At 53.0% G+C, this 17,282-nt stretch overlaps 1 protein-coding gene across 1 annotated transcript; it reads left to right on the top strand.

Moving 5' to 3' along the window:
• The first annotated feature begins 385 nt into the window (after positions 1-385).
• ADA (adenosine deaminase) lies at positions 386-17,217 on the top strand. The gene is made up of 11 exons (XM_082773105.1): positions 386-468; positions 6,773-6,834; positions 8,897-9,019; positions 9,116-9,259; positions 10,446-10,561; positions 12,418-12,542; positions 13,176-13,247; positions 13,365-13,466; positions 13,857-13,924; positions 14,198-14,327; positions 15,489-17,217. The coding sequence occupies exons 1-11, from the start codon at positions 433-435 to the stop codon at positions 15,588-15,590; spliced, it is 1,080 nt and encodes a 359-aa protein (XP_082629231.1). The 5' UTR covers positions 386-432; the 3' UTR covers positions 15,591-17,217.
• The last annotated feature ends 65 nt before the right edge of the window (positions 17,218-17,282 follow it).

Consider the following 17,282-nt stretch of genomic DNA (forward strand, 5'->3'; position numbering starts at 1 on the left):
AGGAAATGTGGCCGGGTGACTAAAAATAAGGAATTAAACTCTGAGCAGGAGTTGTAAAATGGGCCAAAAAAATCCTGAAAAGCCATCAACCAAAACGAGGGAGCAGCCGAGCGGCGTCTTTGTAAGCAGAAGAAGAGGAGTGAGGGCTGAGCACTTTAAAACCGAAGAACAAGGCAGTTCTTTTGGGGCTAAACCCCCACAAACCCGCATCCCCGCACCGGCTGAGCACCGCAGCCAGGGCAGGCTGCCTGTTCTCGCTTTCTGCCCCCGGTGCAGCCCCGCCCGGGGGGCGCGGGGCCGGGGCGCAGCGGGGCGGGGAGTCCCCGGGGCCCCCCCGGGTTTCTCCCTCCGGTGCTCGGCGCTGCGCGGGGCGGAGCGGGGCGGGGCACGGCCGGGGGAGGCAGCGGAGGCTGAGGAGGCTGAGGAGGCAGCATGGAGCAGGGGCTGCGGGTCTTCGACGGGCCCAAGGTGAGGCGGCTGCGGTGCTGTCGGGCTGGGAGCCGGCTGCGCGCCCTGCTCCGGAGCCGTGCACCGCGCACCGGGACCGGGCACACGGCTGGGAGCCGGCTGGGCGCCGTGCTCCGGGGCTGTGCACCGGCTCCGTGCCCGGGTCTGTGCCCCGTGCCCCAGGTCCTTGCACTGTGCACCGCGCTGGGAGCCGGGGCGAGCGCCGTGCCGTGCCGTGCCGTGCCGTGCCGTGCCGTGCCGTGCCGTGCCGTGCCGTGCCACCCGCCTGTGCCGGCCGGGGTCTGTGCGTCCCGGGGCAGGCGAGGCGCTGGGATCCCCGCTGGGCATGGTCTAGGGAGTGGCAAGTCGCTGAGGGGTCCGGCAGCCCCACCGCTTTTTTGTTTTGTTTTGTTTTCTTCTTCTTTCTCTTTCAATCTCTTAAGCGCTCAGTTCTGTTATTCTTAAGATACCACCCCGGTGGTTGCTATCTGAGGGTGCTCCGCTGTTCCAGTCTCACTATTTGCTGTATAAATATCCCCCAGATAGGATCATCCAGTAACATGTTTCTTAATCGGGTTATAAGAGAGGTGAGAGAAGATGAAGCAGGTGTGTTCAGCAAGAGCCACCCATCTGGTGGCAGAGCACTGCCTTTTCCTTGGGAAACCTCTGCTCTTGGGTTGAGGTCTCGGGTAAGCTGGCACATGGGGAAGGGTTTTTTTCTTTGGGTGTCTTTGGGCTCCGTGGCTGTGGGCAGGGGCAGAGGAGACAGAAAGCAGCGTGGGGTCTCCCAGCAGCTCTGGGAGAACATGAGAGGCAGCAAGCATGTGTGGTTTCCTGGGGAAGAAGACTGCCTTTGAAAACCTCAGAGCGTGGTTTTGAGTGTGTGTGTGTTTGTTTGTTTGTTTTTAATTATTTTTTTTCCTACTGTTTGCATCCCCCACCACCCCTAAATCGTTTATCACTCTGTTTGAGCTTGCACCAGAGCAGCACGGCGTACTTGGAAAAGCCTCCGTGCACACGTCCGACACACGCCGCAGTCGGTTGCTGCCTGAGGTTTCCCTCCCAGGGGAGGAGACCCATCCACCAGCAGGCAAACCTTGATACCGAAATCCAGGGGGCACTGATATCTGTGAGTGGTTAAAGCTCTTCTCAGGCTGCTTCAGTTTTAGGAGACGTTGGCGTTTCATCAGCTCCGCTGAGAACAAAAGCTGTTGGTTTACCCCAGCGGTTTTACATTTTGGTCCAAAAGAAGCAAGTTAAGTTCTTCTTTCAGTCATGTTTCTTCCTGATTTTTCTGTGTGGGGCAGTAGGATGCAGAAGAGAGAGACCTGGGGAAACCACACCATGTTTGTGCGCTAAGGTCAAACTTGTGCTGTCTGCTTGTCGACGGTTACGAGCCCGGATTTCATGAGTCAGGCAGTCCCTTTCAGCCCTGCGAACCTGCTAAGTCAGGACTGGGAAGAAAAAACGAGATCTGAAGTCAGTTAATGAGCCCTGATCACCCCTATTCATCCCCCGGGACCCCCTGCCATTGGGAACAGCCAGTTTTGTGCATTAGGGACGTTTCTGGTAGCCAGGCGAGGGGCCGGGGCTGCCGCCTGCTTTTTGGGAACGCGCTGACTCCCAGCCACTGCGGCAGGCAGGCAGGGAGCTGCTGGGGCTGCTGTGGGGTGACTTTGACCCCTGCTTATCGTAGGCCATAAAAAAGCAGAAGAGACTGAGGACACCAACCATCAGCCTCTTTCCTCTGAGGCCGGGCTCTCTGAACCCCAAGCAGAGCCCGTGTCCGCGCAGGGGGCTGGGGACACGTGGTGCTCATCCTGCAGGTCACCCTGCACCACTTCTGTGGGTCACCTGGGGGCTTTTCCTGTGGCTTGCCACCAAAACGGGGAGCCTGACACAGCTGAAATCCCAGCCCTAAAAGCCTCTTGCTGTAGCTGTCGGTGTCCCCATCAATGGCCAGCAGAGCCCCAGGTGACCTGACCCAGGAGTCACTTAAGGTGCCAGCTCTGCCATAGGGTCCTGTCCTCCAGCTGCATAAGACAGAGCAGCCTGGCTGTGCTGAGCAGATAGTGCAGGTATTTTGCCTTGGGTGCAAAGCTTAAAATAATAATAATAACTTGCTGGTAATTGCAGGGAGATAGGATCGGTCTTCCAGCACTCCCTGGCTGGGCACCCCTTGCCTTCACACTGCTTTGTGCAAGTGCACAAGGTCTCAGCTGGTTGCCCCAAGGAGGACGACATTTATTTTGGCACAGCCAGCTCAGTAGGGGCTGAGCTGTGGTGCTGGCAGCATCCTGGAGACCCTCGGCTGCATTGGGCTCTGCTGTGCTTTGAGCAGTGCTGTGCATGCTCGTGCTCCGGTACGCAGCGCAGGCACATTCCCTGATAACCCCATCACTGATGGCATTAATTGAGGCTGGTTGGTGCCGCTCGAAGGGCAAGGATTTTGGTTTTATTGCTCTGACAGCTTGCCTCCTTCCAGCCCCACATGGCTCAGGCAGGGACAGGGCACTGCTGTCCCTGGGAGGTGACTCAGAGCCCCCTTCTCTTATCAGCATCCCGTGGCTCAGCAGCACCAGGAGCTCCATGCAGGGAGACTGAGTGGCTCATGCCACGAGGGGAGGCACCAAACACCACTCAGCATCCTCCTGGCCAGCCACCAAAGCCACAACACATTGTGTGAATGCTTCCCTAGAAAGCACAAACACCTCTTGCATGGAGCAGCAGGTCGCCTGGGTCTTGCAGTCCAACCCCTTTCTCTTTTAAAGACTCAAACCCCCAGGTTTGTCCACCAGTAGGCATTTAGGGGTTTCATTGGGCTTGGGAATACCGTGTCTCTGCTGCCTTTACATCCCTCCTGGTCCAGCTTCACCTGTTGCTTCCAAAATAGGGGTTTATGGCAAGGTTATGAAGTTCACAGCTTAGCTCCTGGGAGTGTATCTCCCAGGAAAAAAAAATAATCTATATTTGGGGGAAAAAAAATCTATATTTCAGGAACACAGTTCATTCTTTTTGCAGGGGTTAGCATTCATCTTATCTCTTGTGGAATTTTGATTACTGTTGTTCTCCCTTGCATCTTGACCAGTTAGAGCTGTAATCACTCCGTTATTGAAATCAATAAAGCAAACCTCAGATTATCACCTCTTAATGTGCTGATAAATAATCCTTACCAAAGTCACTTGCTAGGATTTTAAAGTGATGAAACCTCAGGTGCTGCCTGGCTTATCAATTAACATCTGCTAGAAATGGTCAAAATAAAAAGGCGAAGGTTTTACCCCGGCTTTAGGGCTCTTCAGCTTGTGCCCCAACCAGCTGACTGTGGTCATTGTATCAAAACAAAATTAAAGTAAAAGAACAAACACCTGGTACACAAACCCCTCGAGTGCCCCGGGCTGGATGGTGCTTTCCTCGCCACATAGGCAGGCTGAGCAGCGAACTGCTCTGTCGCGGTCCGCTGAGCAAACCATAGAGTAAGAGAGAACTGCTGGGTTGGCTGTAGTTGGAAATGCTTTGAATGTTTACTTATTTTTTTTCCTCCTCATTTTACTAAATTGAAAATAATCCGACTTGGAACGTGTTTGTTTGCAGTACTGTATTCTGGGTTTGAGTTTATTTTGAAGGTTATTAGGCTGGAAATAAAACATGACAATGTTTTCAGAAGAGAGAGGTCAAGCCAGAACCCTTAAAGCTTCACTTTGTTTTGCTTAAAGCCACAACATCTTGCTGATAACTGCCCTAGTGTGCCAGGCACTGGGCCTGATCTAAAACTGCTTATTTTTGCATAGAAACAGCAAGCACTGTTTGCTCTCACAGCCTTACTAGGAGTCCTGTGTGTTCAGAGCACATACATTTGGGCATTTCGTGTCCTTTGAACTCATCACTTGGGCTTTGGACCTCTCTCTAGCAAAACTGGGGGATTTTATTGACTTGCTTGGGTCCTGGACCTAGTGTGGAGATCCCCATTAATGCACATGCCTCAGATCAATCAGAGGGCTCGGGGTGAGATCCGCGTGTTTGGGTCTGCCAGCTCTGCCTGGCCTCTGCTCAGGCTGCATCTCCTGGAGCCACAGCTCAGTGAAAACTGTTTCATCTTTATCTGGGCACTGGGCTTAAAGCAAGGTCGTGTCGCCCACTTCCATCTGCAAAAGTCTTAAGCTTTGTTTGCCCAGAGCAAACACAGAAGAAGGGAGCTGGGAGCTGCAGTGGAGCTCTGCAGCCTCCTGCGGACCCAGGGCTGGCAGAGCTTGCGCAGGAGACGGCTGGGGAGCTGAGCCTCATGTTCACCCTCATGGGCTTGCTTTTAATTCTTTGCCTAAATGTCCCAAGAATCTAAATAGCCCAGGTTAGCTGCCAGCTGCAGGAAATGACCCCTGGGATCAACCCCACAAAGTTTTAGCTTGAGTCCAAGGCTCTTAGCAGTTTGCTTGGGTACCTCCAGGCCCCAAGAAATGCAAGTTCGTAGAGGACGAGCCTGCTGGTGTCAGAGAGCAGCCTTGCTGCTTTGCAAGCATTTCACCTGCAGCAGGAGGTGGCTCATGTGGTGAAGGACACCACTAAATTTGTTGTCCCATTGTTGGAAGTGTCACGTTGGGATGTTCTTGTAGGGATCGTTCGAGAGATGTTTGGGGTATGCAGACCCCGCTGGGTTTGGCTCGCTGGGTTTTCCTATCAGTGCGAGTGCGTCTCAAGCCTGTAACTCCACCAGAAGGTCACAAGGGCTGTTGAAAACCTCAAGGAATGGAGCTCGCGTGGTTTAGAAATTGGAATCGGAGCTCAAGAGTGGAAAACGTGCCAGGCGTCCACATCTGGCAGCGCGGATCGTGTCCACAAACTGTTACTTTATCTGCTGCTTCTCAGGACATTTAGTCCTCGTAAGCAGAATTGCACAACTCCGGGCAGGGGGAAAGATCAAGCTTTGCCCTTTAAAAATCTTCATCTCTGTAGGTTCAGATCGTGTCCTAAGGGTAGGAGAAGTGACAGCAATATCCTTTTACAGCCTGCCGTGTCTGTGGGCATGTTCCTGGCCCCTGGGCTGGCTGGCTGCAGCAGCACAGGGTTGGTGGCTCGCACTGCCCCAAGCCTGGTACCCACACTTTGCATCTCAGCATTTGCTGCACTGTTGCAGGCACTATCTCAGCAGTAGTTTTACGACCATCTTCCAAACCTGAGTGCTGCTGCACCCCAGCAGCCATGGACTTCTGTAGCAGTCCTGGTTGCTGAGAACCCCAACCATGAGCTGGGCACGAAGCACGCCTGGCTTGTACGGGGCGTTACAGGACTAGAGAAAATGTCCCTGAGTCACCTCTTACAAACCTATTTCCTAGGTGGTAATGGCCCCAGTTGTATCTTGTACAGTGTGGCAGTCTCTCTCTGGGTAGCTTAGTTCTCAGATGCCTGAATTCACTGACATCTGAAAGACCTGGAATGAGCAAAGCTGGTCCTGCAGCCATTCCTTCCCAGTAACTGCTTTGTGCTTCATTGTCCTTCCTTTAATGTATATAATATACATGTATGTGTGGTAGGCTATTCTGTTGCTTAAAAGCAGACAGTTCTGGAAATAAGATCTAGCTGTAACATTTTACAGCTAAGATTTTCCTTCCCAGCTCAACTTCCAAATTACATTTGTCATGTATTTGTCATGTCCCTCCGAAGTCACAGCTGACTAATGGAGAAAGCTGGCTCTTTTCTATGGTGCCTCTTCCAAAATGCATTGTGTAAGCAATAATAAGGAAACAGGATTGAATTCATTTACTGTCCCGTTTTAACTTAACCATTTTATTTTGAAAGAAGCTTGTGAGCACTATGGGACAGCTCTTGTCCTTTTGCTTACAGCACCTTGTATCTTGGGACTCTGTGTAGCGTTAGAAATCCTGCAGGCTGTGATAATGCCTGGTAATTACCAATAAACCCAGAGCAGATTCGTGGAAGTGAAGCCTGACTTCTTGTGTAATGACGCTCCTATCAAGTTAATTGATGCTTGTTTGAGGGTCGGTATTGCTGTTCTTGTTTTCAGATCTCCCCAAACTCCAAGCCATGCAAGCTAAGTATGGGTAGGGCAGTTCCTGAAGCAGTGTGCAGATTACTGAAGACACAAGAAATTTGAAAGATCTCTTAAATCTGTGACCTGCAGTAGGAATAAGAAAATAATTGGACGATACTTAGATATTCAAAAATAATCATTTTTAAATGGTTTTGCACTTCCTTTTCATGACTTTGCCCTGTGTTAGCTGCATTTATGCCTGCGTTAGCACCACCCACCTACCTGTAAGCTTCTGCTGCAGCTCTAGGAGTACAACACTGATTTCTCTTTATTTTACTGCAGGTAGAACTTCACATCCACCTGGATGGAGCCATTAGACCAGAAACAATCCTATACTTTGGCAAGTGAGTATCTGGGGGAAGAAAGCTGTGAGTAATGGGTTAGCTGTGGGTAGCTGGTTAGCTTTGGCTGAGTAACCGGGGTGAGGACCCGGCTCTGTAGCTGGAGGCAGAATAAACTTAGGATTTCCTCCAGTGAGATTTCTGAAAAAGCAAAGGTACTGAAAAAGCAGATACGTGCTGATCAAGGATGTGTCAAGCCTAGAGACTGCAGAAAACAGCTGTTAAGCACAGCTCTGGTAATTCGGGGAAGAAGTCAATCTGGGGAGGGTGGGCAGTGGTTTTGGCATCCTGTGAGCCTAGTGGGTCCTGGGCAAAGTGATCCTGGGGGAGCTATTCTTTCTAAAGCTGCTTTTTCTATGCGGAATGGCCACAGATTCATCAGTCGAATACAGAGGCCAGGTTGAAGACATCCCCCTTGCTCACTGTGGGGTCAGGTTGCTGCTGCAGGGCTGCGGTGTGGGGATGAAAGTCCCTGTGAGCAAACAAATGGGGTCCCTGCTGCTGGTGCAGTGCCTGGCAGGGCAGCAGGGGCCTGGAGGCCCAGGAGACAGCACCTGGCTGAGGATCCCCTGCTCCTCACTTGCCTAGGGCAGGAACGTTGGTTCCCCAGGAGCATGCTGAGCTCCCTCCTATTTTTAAGCAGCCCAGCGCTGCCAGCCCTCGGTGCCCAGCTGGGGTGGAGCAAGGCTGTGCTATTTGCAGGCTCTAAAACAAGTGTGTACACAAACCCCAAAGCAAAGGGGCAGTGCAGGACACTGCCTTGCAACCTCCCCCTGGACACACAAAGCTGTTTGTGGTCTGTTTTTAAAGGCAAAGAGCTGGGAATCAATTTACCAGGTGGTGGCTGGACACGTACAGGTAGCACAAAGCTGCTGGGATGCACGAACTCCCAGGGGCAGCCCTGAACTCTGCAGTTCTTGGGGGTTTGGGCTCCACAGCAGCTCCAAAACCACGGTGGCCACATCCACCACCCTGCTCTGACAGAGAGCCAGCCCCAGCATCCTCGTGCTGGGGGTCATCCCAAAGCACCATCACCACTGGTGATGCATTGGGGGTGTGTGGAGGGGAGCAGGAGAGCAGCTTGGCTGCGGGGCTCCGTGTTTAGTGTCTCCCTCGGCAGAGGAAGAGCTGAGAGCTCCTGGGGCACACGGCAATGTGTCACTGCCATGGAAAGGGCAAGGCGGGGGGGAAAGCTGATGCCTTGGCAGCAGTGAGCAGCCCCCGCTGAGCGCCAGCAACTTAATCCCGACAGATTGCCTTTGAACGCTGCGCCCGGGGCTGCTTTCCTTTCTGCCCGAATGGGGAAACGAGCAGCGCTCGCTCAGCCCAGGATCAGCGGCGTTTGGGCTGCTTTCCTGCGGATCGCTTCTCGGGACAGCTGCTGGCAGCAGGTTGCTGGACTTGTGGCTGGGGTTTGGTCTCCGTCAGCAGGGGGACATCCATCAGCCGGCCGTAACTCATCGCGGCAGCGCCGGGAAGGAAGGAAAGGGGATTAGAACCAAATGTCTGGTTGTTATTCCCAATTTTAGGCTGGCGTCCGCGGGCAGGTGACGTGGTGTGGGGATGGTGAAGAGCTTGGGTGGGCTTCGGCACCCACAGCCCCCTGGTGGGAGCTGCTGCTGGGGCCGGGCTCCCCCGCAGCAAAGCCGGGTGGTCCCGAGCCCACGCACCTCCCTGTCATTTCTCAGGCCCTTGAGCCTCCATAAGTAGAAATTAACTTTTCTAAGGAATGTTGGCAATTCTAGGAGGGGGAGATGCCAAGAAATAACGCAGAGCCCCTTCCGAGGAGCTCCATCTTAAGCCTGAAATGTGGCCTCTGGCCCCGCTCCCGCTGGGTCACCCTGGGCTTCCATCTCGATGTGCTCGTGTTTGTTTGGTGTCTTGGATCGTTGTGCTCCCTGCGGAGATCCAGGGCCACGTCTGCGAGGAGCTTTTGGAAGGACAGCTTGTGCCATATCTTTTCTGTGAAGAAACAGAGGCCGATGCTGCCAGCTAAGGCCGCGCTTAGAGACCTCTTCAAAACACGATAGCCTTCCCCGTCGGTAAATCACGACTTGTTTTCCAGGAAAAGAGGGATTCCTCTCCCCGGTGACACTGTGGATGAGCTCTTGAAGCACATCAGCTACAATACGCCGCTGTCACTTCCTGAGTTTCTAGAGAAATTTAATTACTACATGCCCGCCATCGCGTAAGTGCCCGCTGCCTGCTTGTCCGCGCTTGGTGGCGTCCCTGCGGGTCCCCTCCTGGTGCCGGTGGGTGACGGGTCCCATCGCTGTCCCTGCAGGGGGGACCGCGAGGCGGTGCGGAGGATTGCGTACGAGCTGGTGGAGACAAAAGCGAAGGAAGGTGTCACCTACGTGGAGATCCGCTACAGCCCTCACCTCCTGGCCAACTGCTCCGTCAGCCCCATCCCCTGGGGACAAGCTGAGTGAGTGACCCCCCCGAGTACCCCCTCCATCCCTCCACCCCGTCCCACCCCATCCCAGAGGGGCAGCAGGGCAGGGCCGTGCCAATGGATGGGCTCGGCTCTGCTTGGCTACCCCATCATCCTTTCTTCTGAAAAGCTGCAGGGAAGGTGTCACAACGCAGTCAGATGTAAAGACTAATAATTTTTTTTCCCCTCTCACAACTTGCCACAGCGCGTTAATTAGTAAGGTTTCGTCACGGCCTTTAACTTAATTGCCCCATACCTGTATGTGCTCCTGCCTGAGCTCCTCAGCTAGCACCCAGGAGCTGGGACCCGTGTGGGTGAGCCGGCACCTCTGGGTACCCAGGGCTGCTCGCTCTGCCGGTGCAGCCAGCTCTGGCACTTTTCTCTCCCTGCCCTGTCCGTAGCGTTTTTCCTCTTGTAATACCTCTGTGTGCTGTCGTGTTTTGATGTGCCTTGTTGCAGGCACTTAATTCAGCATGTGCGAGGCAGCTGCGCTTGAGCTGTTGGCTGAAGCCATTCCCCTTGCGAGGGAAAGCCGGGCTCGGAGCGGGATTGCCTGCCTGCAAAGCAGAAGTTTGAGCCAGCGGGCAGTGTTGCAAGGGGCTGGCAATCTGCTCCCTTGTTTAAATGTCACCCCCGCGCTGCTGCCTGGTGCTCATTGAATCAGTGTTGGGCTTGGCGGCGCCTTGTAGGACGTGTCGTGGTGGCTTTGGGTGTGTTGTGCTCGCCACGCCGCAGGGAGCTGTGCAGCCTAATGAGCTCTCCTGGCAAACGAGAGGCTCTTGGGCTCAGCTCCTCGGGGCGTTCACTTGGACAGACACTGACCAAAGCCTCAACTTGCCCCTGCAGGGCTCGCTGGCCAAAACTTGGCCCAGGCGCTCTGCAGGGCAGCCACATGGGGGGAGCCCTTTGGACACAGAGCTCCCTGGGCACCTACTGCTGCAGAAGTGCCCAAGCAGCAGTGGCACCTAATTCCCTGAGGCTTTTCTAAATCTTCCTGAACGTGTCCACATGGCATGGGTGCAAAAGGTGCTTGTTTGCTTGGGGTGGTTCTATTGGGTTCCAGGAGATGCTGCCACCAGCGGGACCTGGGCTTTGTGGGGTCTCTGACTGGTCCCCACAGCTCCTGCCCGCCCGCCCAGGCGGTGCCCAGCCTCTCACCACCACCTCTTCTGCCCCGCAGGGGAGACCTCACTCCGGATGAAGTTGTTCACCTCGTAAATCAGGGACTGCAGGATGGAGAAAGGGATTTCCACATCAAAGCCAGGTCTATTCTATGCTGCATGCGCCATATGCCAAGTAATGTATTGCAGCTCCCCTGCTGCTCTGCTCCCCTTCCCTGACGCGCGGCGGGGGGGGATGTCCCCTGGGTTCAGGTCCCTGCGGAAATGTGGGGAAAGCACCGGCCCCGTGGCCCTGTGTGTGACGTGGGACCACATGGTGCTGAGAACGGGCTGCTCTTTCTGGATCAGGGTCCTCTGCTCCCTTACCCTTTGTGAAGTGAAGCTGGAAGTGAAAGCAGGGCTGTAGGCGCAGCCAGCGTCAGGAGAGCTAGCTGGAGGCCTTGCTAAAGGGACACAGAGCTCCTTTTTGCCTCTCCTGTTGGAGCTGGGATTTCTGCTCCTGCCTTGCTCCCTGCCCAGGGCTCGGAGCTCTCCTTGGGCTGGCTGAAACCGCTGCCAAAGCCAGCGGCCACATCTGCCATGACCATCCCATGGCTCTGGAAGAAATGGTCCCAGAGGAGGGCCAGGCTGATGTCCCACAGCTCTGGAGGCAGAAATTAAACCTTCCAGCTCACCATCATGCCGCTGCAGCAGCACGCGCCTTAGTTAGCTCCAGTGTGGGTTAGCCAGAGAATCTGCTGGCTGCTAACTCACTGTTGGTTTAAGCTGGAAAAACAAGCAAAACATGTTTAAGTCACAAATATAAAGTGTTATTCCTAAAACCAGCAGCTCTGAAATTCTTCCGTGTCATTCTGTGTCAGGTGCTATGACACAGAATAGAAAAAAAAAATAATTCTCAGCATTTTGTTGAGCTGCTGAGCTTTGTGAACGTTTGCACCTAAGGAAAAGTATGGACAGAATGAGTTGCATTACACCGTTGTCTTACACTGAAACTTTGCTACAAATGCCTTCAGATCCTGACAAATTTTAGGCACGTTTAATAGGGCAAAAAGTTTTTGTAACAAACACACAGCTAATTTGTTCCTAGAAATACAAAGAAAATATATTCCTGGAAACTGGAAGATTTGAGGGTGTCCAGGTAGAGATAGGGGGGAAAAAAAAAAAGGCCAAACAATAATCTGAAACCCTGACCCTTGGGTTTCTGGTTTCTAGGAAGAAAACTTATTTCTTTGTAGAAACTGGAAGCTGTGACCCTGTCCCACATGTCTGTGGGGGCAGCCAGCAGCACGTGCAGTGTGCGCTTGCACAGTGGCTGAGTTCCTCCTGCAAACAGCTGAGTCTGCGTTTTTGTGCATGTGCTACCTGAAGAGGTGGCTCTGGGCACAAACTCGTCCTGGGAAGCCACCCCAAAACTTGGGAAGTGTTGAGGGAGAGGCAGAAATACCAGCAAGAGCTAGCTACGTCACAGTTATCAATGAAATAATGGCTCTGACCTGGCGAGTTCGAAACTGGTGATAAAAGAAGTTGTGGTTGCACCCATTTTCTTGTGTGTTCGTATGCCTTCAGGACTGTATGTGCACAGCAGGTGCTGGTTAATTATTAACTCTGCAGTTTATCTCTGTTTCTTGGCCTTCTTGCTAAGGCTAGGTGAAGTATCAGCTAATAGATGGGTTTGCTTTGTCAGAGATTATACTGCATCCTGATCAGAGATAACTCCTGGGTGGTTGTTGGCCATTTGTTACTCTCTCCCACTGATGCCAAAAAGATAAAACCGTGTGTTAAAGGTCAGCCTTTCAGGAGGTTGTGCAGCTCCTTTTCACCAGAAGTAGCATCCCTCATCCTGTCCGGGGGAGCGGAGGATGCTGTGCAGCAGGGCAGGGTGACTGCTGCGCAGGGAGCCTCTGGAGGTGCCCCAACTATTCCATGACACCACACCGTGAAAGCACGTTTTTTTTCTGTATTTAGAAAAAAAAATCTCAAAGTGTGACTATACAAAAGCTTTATCCTGAATCCTGCTGATGTCTCTTCCAGGCTGGTCTCCGGAGGTGGTGGAGCTCTGCAAGAAGTATCGAAACAACTCTGTGGTGGCCATAGACCTGGCCGGGGACGAGTCGCTGAAGGTGGAGGATACCTCTGGCCATAAGGAGGCTTACGAGGTTTGTCGGATAAGCTTCTTAATAGAAGCGATAAGAAAGCACACACTGAGTTATTCCTGGCTAGGCGACATGCAGCACTGTATCCAGACCACAAAGCAGCTGGGAGAGCTTAAAAATTGATTTTAGCAATTAAAAATATTTTGTTAAATAGCAAAGCTACTCCCATCTTATATCTCAGTGATTAAAGGCAGACATCGCTGCCTAACCACATCCTGAGAGCTGGAGCTCAGTGTGCAGTGCCAGGCACATCCAGCCAAAAAGCCCCAAGGCTGCCGAGCATCACCTCCCCCTGCCCCGGCAGCTTTAAATCCCCCCACGTGGCTGCTGCTGGAGTAGGAAGAAGCCCCACAGATGGGAGTTGCAGTGAGTCCATGGGCAGAGGCCAGTGGGTGGAGGAAGGAGCGCCCCGGGCTTGCTGCCCCCGGGGAGGGGACAGCCCAGTGCTTATTAAAAAACCTCGGAGAAAGGCTGGGAGTTTTGTGTGGGAGGTGACCCAGCTTTTTGAGTGCTGCTGCTGGCCTTACTGTCCTGACCCCTCATGGGCTGGGAGCTCCGGGAGCCGAGCCTGCTGGCTGTGCCGGAGCTTTGCTCACCTTGCCCTCACACCGAAGCGTTTCCTCCCTCGCCTTTCAGGAGGCCGAACGATGCGGCATTCATCGCACCGTCCACGCCGGGGAGGCTGGGCCGCCTGCCATGATCAAAGAGGTATGAGGAGCTCGGGGCACTGGGGTTGGGAAGTCCCGAGGGGTTTCGGTGTTCAGGTGGTGGGCAGGGAGCTGGGCTGCGGCTCGGAGGCTGTAGCTGCTCCCCCGTGCTCTCCAGGCGGTGTATCTCCTGAAGACCGAGCGTATCGGCCATGGCTACCACGTACTGGAGGACCCTGAGCTCTACAAGGAGCTGCTGAGAACCAAGATGCACTTTGAGGTGAGGACGCCCCGCAATGGAAGCTGGGTGCCCCGAGCTCCGCAGCAGGAGCGGCGCTGGTGCCTGGCTGCTGGCCGGGCTCTGGGCCGCACAGAGCACACAGCGGCTCACAGCAAGTATGTGGCAGAGGAAACGGATCCTGTTCTGGCTGAGGATATGTTTTGGACAGCTTATTTGCTGATTTATGGACCTCAAGCCTGCAGAATTATCCCACAAAGCAGGCTGCGGTACCAGAGCATGGCTGGGTGGAGGGTGGGAGCTCCCCAGGCTGTGAACAAAGCCCTGAACCTCCGTCTGGTTTGCCTGCTCGCCGCTATCTGCCTTCACAGTTGCAGTTCAGATCTGTGTGGCTGATGCTGTTTTCATGTTTCTTTTAACTCCCCCAACCAGGTCTGCCCCTGGTCCAGTTATCTGACAGGAGCATGTCTGCCAGACTTCAGGAAACACCCAGCCGTGCAGTAAGACGCGCGCGTAACGCTTAATCTCAAAGTCATTAACCCAAATCCTGGCTACTTATAGCTGCTTTATTGCTGTGTGAGGGAAATGCAAACCACCTGGGACAATGTGGTACGTCCCTGGGGTGTGGGTGAGTGATACTGGGGTGCCCGGACCCACACGCAGCAGGCGCCCCGCACTCTGCTCCTTGCTGCTGGGAGGATTTTGCTTTTACCACATCTCACCCTTTGAAGTGCATGAACTGCTTCACCCACCATTTTTATATTCCCTTACAGATTTAGGAAGGATCGGGCTAACTATTCGATAAACACCGATGACCCCCTCATCTTCAATTCCACCATCGACACGGATTACAGCATAACGAAGGACTACATGGGCTTCACCGAGGAGGATTTCAAGAGAGTGGTAAGCTGGCCTCAGCTGGTGCTCTGCAGGGGTCCTGGTGAAGCCCAGAGACATCTGCTTGTTTTCTTTATAAGCTGAAGAGTTTTCAGGGGAAATAAAAATCCTGCTGGGGGTGCAGAGAGTTGGAGGGGTTGAGCATGGCTTTGTGCAGGGGGGGGCACTGGGGGTGGCAGCCCTCGTGTGGCTGCTTTGGGCTGTGGGGAGAACGGGTTAGGGTAGAAATGGTCCAGCAAAGTCTTCAAAACAGATCTGAACTGTAGGAAGGAAGCTGCCTGTTGCTTTTTTTTTCCATGGATTTGGAATTACAGGGAGGTTATTTCAAGGCCTGGCCTGAAAGTCAGTAAGGTTCAGCATGCACAAAAGAGCTTGCTTGTGAACTGAACTGAAAACAAAGCGACTGCTGGCTTGGTGCGCAGCCACTTGTGTGTTTTCAATACATCCCCAAACCTGGCTTTATCTATTAGTTTTCCGAATTACTCACCCAAGGCAGAGAGACAGGATAACTGTTGGGGGTTTGACTTATCCGTGTACCCAGGGAGCTTTCCAAGTTAGCGTTCAGTCATGCTCATGACTGCCACCTCCATGTCTGCAAAGACACGTGCTTGGAATTGGAAATGCAGGGTGCACTGAAGGGTGTGCTGTCCTGCCTGGAGCCCCCCAGGGAAGGAGCCCCGACTGCAGACCTGGCTCCCCAGGTGCAGGAGAACAAGGGCAGCTCTGAGCCTGGGGTCCCTGGCTGCCTGCTGTCCTTTGCTGCCCTTGCAAAAGCCGTCCTGGCTCTGTGTAACGAAGGAAGGTCCCTGGAGATGCCCTTGTGCAGCTGGGCTTTGTCACAGCAGCGTGCGTCAGGCTGCCTGCACCAGCTGTGTTGGCACAAAGGGACACCTGGTGTGTAGGAACAGCTCTAAAGTGTGTACCCTACAAACTCCAGAGTATTGAAAGGCCCCCTCCCTGTGCTTGCCCTGTTCCTTTTGGGGTTGTTGTTGGTGGTGGGCCAAAATGGTTGCCCTGGGAAATGAGGCTGTGGAAATGTATCTTGGAGTGGAAACTTCACCTTCCCTGGCTCACTGATGGTCAGAGAGAGGTTTGGATGTGTACAGCGACATCTTCATCTCCGATGTGCCTTAACGTCTCCCTTCTGTTCCCCATCTGCCTTTCCAGAACATCAACGCAGCTCAGTCCAGCTTCTTACCCGAGAAAGAAAAGCAGGAACTTCTCAATACGCTGTATGAAGCCTACGGGATGGTGCCCAACGCATCGTGATGCGTCCCTGCCAGCCAGCGTGGAGCCGCGGCCCTTCTTCGTGCGTGCTCAACTCTCCTCTGGGCTGTGGGAGCGCCAGAAGGTGCCTGGGGTCAGTCTCCATTCCTGGCATCCCGTGTAAACCTTTACAGTGCTAAGCAGAATCAGGCTTCAATCACACCCCCCCCGTCACCCCCGTGAACCGTCTCCCAAATGGACATCCAGCTTCCTCTGCTGCTGTGCACGCAGACCCTAACACCTCCCTTCGCGGCTGGTCCCTCTGTACTGTAACCGAGAGCAGAAGGACCTCTTGTGTCCTGCTGACCTGCCTTAGCCCTTGCCTGTGGTGCAGAAATAATCTCCTCTGGCTCTGACTGTCAGGGTTAATCTCCACCGTTCTAGGAAAAAGGTGTGCCAGGTCTGGAGTGAGTAGGTGTGAGGGTTTATCCCCATCCGTGCGGGTAGGGAGCTTTGGCTGCAGCTGTGTTTACCTGTGGTTAGTCTTGTGCTAACAAGCCCAGGACAAGAACAAACTGGAAGCTGGTGCACAGGTCTGAAGGTGTTTTGTTTTTTTTTTAATATAAAAAAAAAGGCCTTTTTTGGCATCCTCCCTCAGCTAAGGAGATGTGTGTATCAGGCCTTACAACGTCGCTGCCGCAGAAGCGCACCCCGTGGGCTGCAGCTGAGCTCACAGCTGACCGTGAGCGTGTTCACACATGCATAGGAAGTTGGAACGGATTCTTACCATTTTGGGCCCAAATCTGCCTTCTGGGACTTTCCCAGTTTTGTACTCATCCTAGACGATTGCTGTAAACTGCATTTTGCTCTTCCTGCATCCTAGTTTAGGACCTTAGAAAAATTGTGCTCGATTGCCTGTTTTAACCATTCTGCTCTTTTCCTGATGTGACATAATCTTACGGCACTATTAAACTCAGTGATTAATAAGCTAGGGCCCAATATCAAATATTGACTCAGGTCCCATCTGAATTGCTTTTCTCGCTTAACCACAACACCGGCTAGGAGTCAGACCTTCAGTTTGGTGGAGAACTTGCAAGGAAATATTCACCAAAATTCCTAAGCCGTTTTGGTGCATTACAGTATTTTTACTTACTATGCAATAGAGCCATGCAGCCAGAGAAGTGACAGTTTTCCTACTGACATAGAGCTCCTCGATGCACATGAGGAGGGAGCGTAGTGTGTGTGGCATGCCTCAGCATCCCAGGCGTCTACAAAGGTGCTTGCTCCAAAGATACTACACCAAAAAGTTGCCTTTGGTGAAGGGCCGTGGTGGTCCTGGACAGTGGCTGCTCAGCCTCAGCCAGCAGCAACCGAGTGCTGGGAATGTTTCCTTTCTTTCTAGACTTCCATATTTGTCTTCTGAGTAAAATACTCGTCTCTGAAATACGTGGTGCATATACCTAGATAGATAGGAGAGAGTGAATTTCTTCCTTTTTTTTTTTTTTAAAAAGCAAACGATAAATCATCACTTTTAAGAATATGGCTGCTGTTGGAGCCAGGCTTTTTTGAGTTAATTTTTCTCCAAAATTTGTTTCTGAAGAAGCTGCTTGTTTGGATTCTGGACAGTTGATTGTTAATCCCATTTAATAAAATAACAAATTTATATTAAAACAGAAATCCTCTCGCCTTTCTGCTCAAGGGACACCAGTAGGAGCCGTGTTCCATGGGCTGCAGTGTGAGTCATTGTACCCCTGC

The sequence above is a fragment of the Aythya marila genome (genome assembly GCF_965140915.1).
Source record: "Aythya marila genome assembly, chromosome: 16".
Lineage (NCBI taxonomy): Eukaryota > Metazoa > Chordata > Aves > Anseriformes > Anatidae > Aythya > Aythya marila.

What these genes read in the sequence shown, in the direction of transcription:
- ADA (XM_082773105.1), top strand. Translation starts at nt 433, where the DNA reads ATGGAGCAGGGGCTGCGGGTCTTCGACGGGCCCAAG. An exon ending in CTGCATGCGCCATATGCCAA is followed by an intron (nt 10,562 to 12,417) that starts GTAATGTATTGC and finishes TGTCTCTTCCAG; the next exon opens with GCTGGTCTCCGGAGGTGGTG. An exon ending in AGGAGGATTTCAAGAGAGTG is followed by an intron (nt 14,328 to 15,488) that starts GTAAGCTGGCCT and finishes CTGCCTTTCCAG; the next exon opens with AACATCAACGCAGCTCAGTC.